General features: G+C 36.6%; 1 protein-coding gene across 1 annotated transcript in view; it reads right to left on the reverse strand.

Moving 5' to 3' along the window:
• Nucleotides 1-1,231: 1,231 nt before the first annotated feature.
• LOC118327714 (immunoglobulin-like and fibronectin type III domain-containing protein 1) overlaps nt 1,232-10,826 on the reverse strand; it is a 24,914-nt gene continuing 15,319 nt past the window's right edge. The window contains exons 13-24 of the mRNA XM_035661134.1: nt 6,987-7,111; nt 6,704-6,845; nt 6,196-6,489; nt 5,744-6,040; nt 5,457-5,636; nt 5,211-5,339; nt 4,816-5,124; nt 3,760-3,845; nt 3,466-3,658; nt 3,076-3,372; nt 2,006-2,332; nt 1,232-1,890 (exon numbers count right to left, since the gene is read on the reverse strand). Coding sequence (XP_035517027.1) covers nt 1,886-1,890; nt 2,006-2,332; nt 3,076-3,372; nt 3,466-3,658; nt 3,760-3,845; nt 4,816-5,124; nt 5,211-5,339; nt 5,457-5,636; nt 5,744-6,040; nt 6,196-6,489; nt 6,704-6,845; nt 6,987-7,111 — 2,384 coding nt within the window. The 3' untranslated portion in view covers nt 1,232-1,885. The remainder of the gene's footprint in view (nt 1,891-2,005; nt 2,333-3,075; nt 3,373-3,465; nt 3,659-3,759; nt 3,846-4,815; nt 5,125-5,210; nt 5,340-5,456; nt 5,637-5,743; nt 6,041-6,195; nt 6,490-6,703; nt 6,846-6,986; nt 7,112-10,826) is intronic.

Consider the following 10,826-nt stretch of genomic DNA (forward strand, 5'->3'; position numbering starts at 1 on the left):
GGCTATCTAGGGAGATCAAATTTTTTTATACCTACACTAAGGGTAATATTTAGTAATGTGCAAACTAGTGTCAGATTGGCACAAAGAATGCATACATATTTACATCAATTATAAATGTAAATGTACTTACTATTTTTTTTCAAATAAACTTCTGTTCTCTGCTGTGTGTTGCCAGCCAGGTTCCAGCTGATTCCTGAGTGTGGGCTCGTCGTTTTGAGAGGTAATAAAGCCTTTCAGAGACCCTCAGAGCAACCTAACCCACTGCTTTTTCACTATGCCTCCTGAGGATAGGTTTACTGACGTGCACTTTGGCCTTAAAGCGCTATAGGTTCTTGAAAAAGGGGCAGCAGAGGAAATACAGCTGTGAAGCTTACTAATCCCTCCCTCAAAACTGGAATGTCAGCTTTAGTACTGCAGCAGGGGGCTTTTGGCTGCTCTTTTTTAAAATCATCTCATGAGAAGGGACATATAAGTGCCATCGGGTTGAACTGCTTCTCCATTTGCTTAATTGTATATGTGCTGCCTGATTGTCATCCCAACATTTAGCAAGAGGTAAGTGTCAATTAAGAGATTTGAGATCCTTGCATTAGTTTATTTTAGAAATATTTTATAAAATGTGTTTAGAAATGTCAGAATTAATGAACCATAATTTTATGCTGAAATCCTATCCCAAAAATCAGACAATTTGCATGAATGTTTTTGTTTATTCTGACACTGCTTTTGACTCACAGGAAAAGCAAACAAAACAAGCCAAACCTCATCCTAATACTAATGAGCCACAATTATCATTTTACTGTCATTTAGGACTGAAGCAGAATTATAAAAAAAAAAGTTATAGTAGCATTTTATTTAGCATTGTAAAATGCACTTAACTTTGAAACTGAGAAGTGTCATCCTGCACTGGTCACTAATGTCTTAGACCTGGGTGACTGTTCACCCACTCTTCTTAAGTGACTCTAAACTTGGACTAATGTGTGACCCCACAAAAATGCTAAGAGAGGTAATACAAGAAGACTGGACATAAATTATTCACATAAACCTTCATGGAGCTAAACAAGTGGTATGCATTTTGATACTTGCTTGCTATGTCAAAGCTTGAGTAAAGGCAACAATTATATGCCCAAGACTATAACCACCATACATGCATATAGTATTTTTTGTGGATTTTTATTCACATAAATGCATTTTATTTATTTTGGAACTGCAGATCAGATTAAAAATTCCACATCACAACAGCAGTATGAAATATTTATTTACACCAAACCCACACGTATTGTCATATGTAGAACAGACTGTAACAGTCAGTATCATACATTTTTCATGTCAGTATTTTTTTTTCTCATCTCAGTTTCAATTGAGGGGTAGATAAAGGAAAACTAACAATTGCAACCAAAAATCAAATCACTTGAACAGAAACCTGCATCTAAAAATGACTTGAAAGACACAAGCAGATAGTTCCATTAGCTTTAAACAAACACCTTAAAATAGAACTTTTAAAATCAAAAAGACCACTGCTACACAGTATCATGTAATGTAAATAATTTTGCTGTTAAACATGCATATTATTACAGTTAAAATGTGTAAAATTGCACATTCTTATTCCAAGCTCCCATTTTATTCAGATTGCACTTTAAATATAAAGAAACCAAACTTAATTGTGGCTTTTTTTTCCAGCAATATTCATATGCCTAAGACCTTTTTGTGAGTTTAACTTTAAATAAATGCTAGCCTTTGTTGGAATTTGTTCATCAAATAGTTAACCTAAAATGAAGATATCACAGGCAGTATTAAATAATATTACATTCTACATTTGACATTTGTAAAATACCAACAACTTGTTTCTGCAAGGGTTTTAGAGCAACTCTGCCATCTTCATTGTGTTCATTTATTCTGGAAAAAAGACAAAGGGAGTTATTTCAGATTTCAAAGAGAAAAATGTAACATGCATATCAATGCAAAACATAGTGACAGTTTCTTTAAAATGCATACTCTGGTAAAGATTTACCTCTGACTGTCAGTTTAGTGGAGCACTCTGCCCTCCCCTTAGAGTTTTCTGCAACAACCATGTACTCCCCGGTGTCTTTAGGTCCAACCCTCAATATGAGCAGAGAACAGACTCCACAGGTGTTGGAGATGAAGTAGTTAGTGTTGGTATTCAGACTGATATTGTTGCGGAGCCATGTCACATGAGGTGTCGGGTCCCCTTTTATAGCACAGCTCATGTAGCATTCATACCCTTGAGGAGCAGTGTGCATTTTCAATGGAACAATGAACTTGGGAGGACACTCTAGATTACAGACCTTTGTTTCCGGCATGTTCAAAGTAAACTTTTCTGGAAGAAAGCAGATATGAATTGCATTAAATTAGAATCGTTATCATCTAATAGGAGAATGTGTTTCAAAATTGGCTTAATGGTGGTGCTACAGGTGCAGTATAATTGGAATTTACAGGTACAGTACATCCTTTTTACCTCCTGTTTCTGTGTCTGTGCTAATATAAAATGTGATGGCCAAATGGTTTGGAGTATCACAATTTTATTGATAGCCACAAAAAAGAAAGGTGTGATGATTGGATCAAATCAAGTCAAAACCCAATCTGCCAAATTAATCTGCTTGATATCGACAGACTATTGTAGTTAACTCTTGCCACAAGGAGCAAAGAAAGATGATGATGTATGAGAGCATTAAGAGTTACAGGCCAAAATGAGGGCTTTAGATTGAAGGTGAGGCTTGAAGGATTGATTGCTGTATAAATGTTCCTGCATTTTTTGTACTGACCCATGCAATAATTTGTCAGTGCACTGCAAAAGACGTAAAGTCATAAAAGCATACAGGAACAAAAACAACTCTTTTCAAATGAAATATAGTAAATTGGCTGCCGTAATCATTGTTATGAAAGATGCACAAGGAAGGAAAACACACAAACAGTTCAGCTTTGCTTGTAGCCTTAGTGCTTTGTAGAGGCAAGATGTAGGTAACATGCAAGTACTGTATTTGCTTAAGCCTGTGTCTTTAATGTTTCTTCAGAGTACAGAAAAGTGACAACTTTAAGACAAACCTGCAGGTCATAACATACCTTTTTTGGTAGAAATCAGCCACTTTGGTGATTCAGAGGGTTTGGAGGAGCCCATGTCATTCTTTGCATAGACTCTGAACTGATATTCTCTGCCGGGCATTATGTTGCAGGCTGTGAATCTATTGTTGAAGATCCGATCTGCAACAGTGTGCCATTGTCTTTTATTTGAATCACGTTTAGTCACCATGTAGTGCAGCCTGTCGTCACGTTTCTCATCTGGAGATGGGGTCCAAGAAATGGTCACTGTACCAGGCACGTTTTCATCAATCTCCACAGGACCTGGTGGCTTAGGCTCATCTGGAGTTCAAATACAAAGGTTGTTTTTTCCTTTTGATCTACAGTATATGGAACAGGAAAATGATACAATAAGAAGGTGCAATATTTTCTCACCTGTGACTCTAATTTCAATGCTGAATGTTTCTTGGCCAACAATGTTCTTGACAATGATAGTATAGATTCCAGTATCTGAGCGCTCAGCAGAAGTAATCAGGAGCTGGGATGTGCCCTCTGTGTTGCTGATGGTCACCTTTTTAGATACTGGTCCTCCATCTTTCTGCCAGGTGATATCAGGCCAAGGAGAGGCCTGCAAAGAATACAAAGATATAATTTTATGAGAAGATGAAATGAGATCACTATATATACACTATCATGTATTTATTTCATCTTAATTACTTCCTAAATTACCTCAAAGTTAATGTTGAATCTTGCAGAATTTCCTGCTCTCACCACCATGAAACTCTTGATTTTGGCATCAGTTAACCGTGGTCTCACTAGGTGAAAAGCAGGGTCATTAATAGTGATCAGTTTTGATGATGAGGGTAGGGTAAACCAGAAAAATGACAAGATTCAACTGCAAAACTGCAGCCAAAAAATTTATATATTGTTTTTGGGGATTGTTATGACATTGACATTGAATTGTAATAGGCAGACTATAGTGACAGGTGAAGATAGACAGCGGGTGGGGTTGTGACATTCAGAAAAGTTGGCACAAGCTGGATTCAAACCTGTGGCATTGTGGTAATGACTCAGCCTTAGTACATGGGTCGCTCTCTCTACTAGGTGAGCTACTGGAGCGCCCCTTATTATCTTTAATGTCATAGTCCAATATACAATACTGCCGCAATCATTTGTGTTATTCATTTGACCTCAAATAGGGTTTATTATTGATCCAAATGTAGTCCCACCTTCATAATATAACCATATTGACACCAAGCAGTTGAAGTTTTCATGTGCACCTGATTGTGTTATTATTAGTTTTTTGAAATATATAAAAACGTGGTATCTTTTTGCAAATGTACACATCATATCCTGATTTCATAAACCATGTTTGAAGTCGCTTTGGCAAGTGGACACACAATAATAAATTAACTTTAATGTTGATGTTGTATATGCTAAAGTCTCGCTGCTCTCATCTTCCATTAAACACAGTTGTGTCTGCCCAGAAACACAGTTCATCATTGCATTTACCTGATTGTATAAACCAGGTTTTAATTATCCAGATCAAGGTAACTTACAGTTAAGTTTTCACAGAAAGGCCACTGTTTCTTTGCCTTCCACATCTATATAATTATTTGAGGTCAGTTAAGAAAAATCCAGTAAATCGTTGATTCTACAACTATAATTTATATGGTCAAAAATGAACTGAGTCTAACTGTTAGGCATTGTTAGAGTGGAGTCCCTGTAATCACAGTGTTAAATATAACTGTTTGACGCAAGTAACTTTGAAATGAATTTTCTTACCTGGAGGTGGCATAGCAAGGATGTAATTATCCAGTTCTTGTGTCTCTCCCTGTCCTCCATCATTTGTAGCAGTGACTCTCACCCAATACATGGCCAATGACTTCAAGCCTTTTACTGTATAGGAAGTCATGGTTATAGCATTTGAATTGCAGCGATCCCATTCTGTGTTTTCTGCAGGCCTGATCTCTACAAAATATCCTTTGGCTTCATCCTCAACCCCCTTAATGTCCTTGGGTTTGGTCCAAGACAAGGACAGAGTTGTGTAGGTGGAATCTGTCACTTTCAAGTCTATGACTTTACCAGGAGGCTCTGTAACACATGATTCATATTTAGTGCTGCAATTTGAAGGCTATATGAAATAATGACTGTGATAACGTTTCTATAGGTCCACTTACTTTTAGGGTCTCTGGCAAATACAAACTCAGATGGTGTGCTGAATTCACCCGCTCCAGAATTATTGATTGCTGACACACGAAATTCGTACTCCATGCCCTCAACCACATCTTTAACTGCAGATCCCTTAGCTGTACAGAAAAATACATAAGCAATATAAGAATTACAGCATTAGACCTTCACTTTTGTGTTGACACAGGCTGTCATAACATGATAAATTATAAATAATGTATGAATAACAGAGCAACTTTTTATCATCTCTTCAGGTGGGTTGACTGGACCCCACAAGTTGCTGCCCTTCTTGCGTTTCTCAAGGTTGTATCCCAGAATATTGGTTCCCCCAGTGTTGGCTGGAGGAGACCAAGAGAGGTTGATGCAGTCCTTGAAGGCACTGACAACCTTTGGTGCTGATGGAGGTCCAGGGTATGCTGTTTACAAATAAGATTTGGGTGTAAATCATTTTTTCATCTAGAAGGTAGATTTACTAAAGGTGATATTTCTAAGATAACACAGTTTCGTGATGATCTAAGTTTACCTTTTGTCCCGGCTTGAATGTCCTCTGTTTCCATCAGCTCACTCGTGCCCATTTCTGTCTCCACTCTGATGCGATAGCAGTACCTCCTGCCATGGTCTACATCAGAGTCCCTGAATTTGGCATCTGGACCGATTGGCCCCACCTTCTTCCAGGTGTTGCGGCCAACTTGATTTCGTTCAAGGATATAGTTGTTTATCTTGCAGCCACCACTGTCTTTTGGGGGCCTCCACTTGAATTCAATTACAGAGGAGGAGGCTTCAACAATCTCCAGAGGTCCCATTGGAGGAGTGGGTTTATCTGTTAAAAACGAAGTAGTATGTAAAATATGAATCTGTGCTGAATATGTTACCTAAAGTGTAACAACATTTTCGACAGGTTAGACAGGTAGTTTGTAGGTTACTTACAGTATAAATACATACAAAATACTGTATAATTTTTTTTTGAATACTTACCCAGTACAACAAGCTGGCTGAAGGCCTCAATTGTGCCAAACTCATTTTTGAGTTTTATCTTGATTTCACCACTGTCCTTGCGCTGCAGCTTTGTCAGAAGCAGAGAGGTATAACCCTCTGAGTGCTCTAACTTGATATGTGATGTATCCGAAAGCTCTTCGCCGTCAAGGTACCACTGAATTTTTATAGGATCCCGTCCGACAAAAGGTAATTTGAAGGCAGCTTTTTGTCCTTTTTTCACAGTTACAGGGGTTTTAAATGTCTCCAGTTCTTCAGTATCAAATCTTGGTGGATCTACAATGATTGGTAAAACAAAACAGTTAGGCACTCTCTAGGTGGTCTATCTTTGTACTTTATTTCAACTTCAGAGTACTATCCGTATGCTATATACAGTATATGTAGTACTATTAAAAATCAGTTTTCATCACAACCTTGATCTGCAGGCACTCTCTAATGAATGATGCATCCACTTTATGCAAGTAAGTAATTGTAAGGAAACTGTTTTTACCTTCAACAACAATCAAGGCCTCTGTCTTCCGTCCATCTGCTTCAAATTTATATTTTCCAGCAAATTCCTCAGTGACTTTGTGAATTTTCAGCTTGTGGAAACAGCCATCTTTTGCAATGGTTATGCCCTCAGATGATTTAATCTAGAAACAAACATATTACTGTAACACAAGAAATATAGTCTCATTTGGAGCTCTAACATATAGGATCATTACAGTCACCTGTTCCTGTTTGGTTAATAACATTAATGTTACATAATGACCACATTTAGACCCTGGACTTACCTCATCTCCATCTTTGTACCAGATTCCCTCACACTCTTCACTGCTCACTTTACACTCCAGCTCTGCTGCTTCTCCAATAATGGCTTTGCAGTCAGAAAGCCCAGCATGAAAGTGAACTCCTGGGTCTGAGGATTTATCAACCAGTAAGTTAGTGAATGCACACAGCCAACTGCTAACATCTGTATACAAGTTGTTATTTAGTTTCAAGTTTTTGTAATTGTTGATGTACAATTACACTGAATTCAAACATCCATGTATGGATGTTTACACACTTACCTCAGTCAAACATTGCAAATTGTCTTTCTGCATTTCTCTTGATATCATGTATTTTATAATGGCATTTCATTATAAAATACATGTTGAAATGCAGATTTATTGTCAGAAAACATCATATTTGAAGAGACTATAGGGATGTAAGAAGATTGCATTTTGCATGTGAAACTTGATGAAAATGTCTTCTTGGTTAATGTGTAGCTCAATTGTCTTGTTTGGTAGTGGCCTTCTTCAACTTGAAAGTTTCCAGAGTTGACTTGGCACAGCTCATAAGACTGTCATCACCGAAGCTTTCATTTGCCTCTGTTCACTTAGCTGTTCTCGAAAGAAATACACACACTTAAAATATAAAATATCCCACTCAAGACTGACAGTGCCCTGGTCAGTGGAAGAAATTAGCATTTGGTCTCTTTGATCTGAATTCAGTCTTCAGTGTGCAGAAATTGATTGAGAACATGGTCATCCTCCAAAGTCAGCTTGGGTTGTCTTCAAATTATGTAAGAGTGTGTTTACACACAAGTGTTGTAGGTGTTATATCAAGAACAAGATCAGTTCTGCAGTTGCTTATTTAAATAATTAACCTCAATGCACCGACTCATCCTGAATCAACATTTAAAAAGGCAAGCATGAGTGTTAACATAAAGCACAGGTGCATTTAAACATACACACACACACACACACACACACACATTCTGCAAACATAATACATAAGTGACGAAGGTGGACACATAAATATTGAACAATACATTGCCTGCTGATATCCAACCTGTAGGTCATAGAAATAACATTATATAACTAATGATTTTCTATGGTCTGCAAAACACAAGACTAAAGTATGTTTTCATTCATTTCACTGAAGAAATTATTATAACGTATGCTACTGAAAAAAACCATTAGTGCATCCAATTTGATTAGCATTTCTTACTCTCAAGGCACTCTCAAGGTTAAATCCACTCTTGCTGAACTCTGATCATTCTAAAAGGCCATTTTACCAATTAGAGATCAAATGTAGCATTCTGCTCAGTGGTCACACACTTTTTATGTTAACCCTCAAATCACTGGAAAAGTCATCAGCTCATCAAATGACTTTGTTCAGTGATTGTGCTTCCCATGCAGCAATTAATGCAGCGCCAGTAATCTTACCACTAACTGTCTCCGCGATCAATGGGCCTTGCCGTGCACGGCCTGAGTGCTTGCCAGCTGCTGCTGGCTCACCACCGTCTGCACCCTCACCATTCTCAGCAGATTCATCACTGCCTGCTGTTGGCCCGGTGCCATTATCACCACTGGCACCAATCGCTTCTGTGTTTTTTGCTTTTCAGTTTTAGGGGATATCATCGTAATTACCATCAATCCAATGTTTCTCATTTGCTGTTGGATATGCCTTACAAATAACATTAATGAAAACAGTAACAATAACAATTAAAATGTCAACATGGAGCATGAAAACAAGATCAGCAGCAAAAACAGAAATAACAAACATTAACTTTGATGCAGAAGAAGAGGCTGGTGGAAAAGGTGATATCCAACTTACTATTCAAGATAAGTTCCATAATAGTGTCATTGTGAAGTGACTTAATTAACCTAAAGCCGTGGATAGTTTTCCTTATTGCCGTTAAGACTGTTTGGCTCTTGAGTATCATCTTACATAAAGTAATTTACCATAAGGAATGATACCAGTGACAGAAGTGCTGATACTTTAATTTCCGTTTCTCAAAAATACCAAACCTAAAAATCTTTTATAAAGCGACACTTTTATGCTCTCAACTTGAATACATCTGTCAGAAATTCACCTTTCACCATTTTTTACCCTCTAACATAACAAACTTGTACATGAATTAAACAAGATGTTAATAACAGAAAGACAAACATGTCTACAAACAAGAAATCACATATATTACGCACAAAATACAAATATAGAACATATCTATATTTTTTAAGTGAAGGATTAGATATAAGAGAAAGCAGAATTTAGCATAGCATATACATGCTATATTGCTATCTGTTTCTCAGAAGAGGCACCAAAACAAACATTGAAATAAAGATGTATAGAATTAAGATGTTATAATCAGTGTTTGATAAATAGTTAATTAACTTCCTGCTAAATTTAGCAGACAGTTAATTAGTTAATTACATAAAGGATTTTCAGATGTCTTGAATGAAAACCATGTGTGGAATTAAATTTTCCTACTTTTTAATGTAGGCTTTAAACCTGAAGACTCTAAACCCTAAACCCATACTACTATCTGAAAAATCCTGGACATAGTAAGTTCAGATACTGACGTTCTGAAATACTGTTAAATATTTATATTAATGTTTTAAATTTGCCTGGGCCATGTGGAGCTTTGCACTTACTCTACGACCGGCAAAGCGGAACAGTGTAGAACCTAATGTGTCAGTGGTTAATTTTGGTCAGTGTTATTTTATAATTTTTTTGTTAATTCAGCTGCATCTAAGTTAGGAGGTGTTTAGAATTTCCATTTCCTAGTTGTGTAGGAAATGTCAGTCATTTTCATTCCCAAATGACTTTAATAGTCAGTAAGTTGTCTACAGCATGCAACCTTTGACATCTCTTACCAACGACAGGTTCTTCAACCTCCACAACTTTCTTTTTGGGACGTTTTCCTTTTTTCCCAGATTTTTCACCTTGTTGATTTGTGGTTTCCTCATCATTATTATCTCCTATTAGTGATAATAAATAGCAACTTTATACAGATTGTCATGTATATTTAAATACAATAATGTGCTATCATTATCATAATTTTGACCTAATTAATTATATATAATATATATGTTTATAGAAGTATTGTTCTTCAGTTTTTTAAAGATTAATAAGATAATTAATCTGAAAGTTAATGGAAAAGACAAACAAGAGTAACATATCAAGGGAACTGTGCAATGAAAACAGAAGAAATAAAGAGGAGAGTAATTTCAAAGCACAGAAAAAGAACAACAACAAAATAAAAATATGCAATCGCAACAATTGCTGCAAATTCAACCAATCCCTGTGAATTCTGTGCGACCATGCAATTTTGTCCAATCACCGTAACTTGTACGCAAATTGTACAAATAATTGTAGTTTCCTGTACAAAATGTTAAGCCATATGTCTCCAAACTCATTTCCTTGTTTCTAGTCATGAGGATGCAGACAATTGCAACATGAATGTCTTACATATACCCTTTCCAAACAGCCATTTCATTCTCACTGTAAAGTTGCCTTCATATTTTACAGAATTATTTTTAACTGTTTGTGCAAGTTTCACTTTCTCCTGCCATTTCTTTGCAAAAAATGCCTAAAAACATTGTAACATGCATGCATCAAAGTCCCCCCCCCCAACAACCCTCTGCGTGAATAATTTTGATATGTAACAATCCCAAAACAAAATCCTGAAGACTGAATAAAATAGTATAAAATATAATTCAAAAAAGAAAAGTTTCTCTATTAAATCTGATTACTATTGAATGTATCCTGATAGGCCGACTCTAGGAAATACCAGGACATTTCTGAGAACAATCCTCTTGTTTAAATTGTAATTCCTTACTATTAACTGTATCTGGAACAAGTGG

This window comes from Morone saxatilis, unplaced genomic scaffold (genome assembly GCF_004916995.1).
Source record: "Morone saxatilis isolate NCDOM2014 unplaced genomic scaffold, NCSU_SB_2.0 Contig18, whole genome shotgun sequence".
Lineage (NCBI taxonomy): Eukaryota > Metazoa > Chordata > Actinopteri > Moronidae > Morone > Morone saxatilis.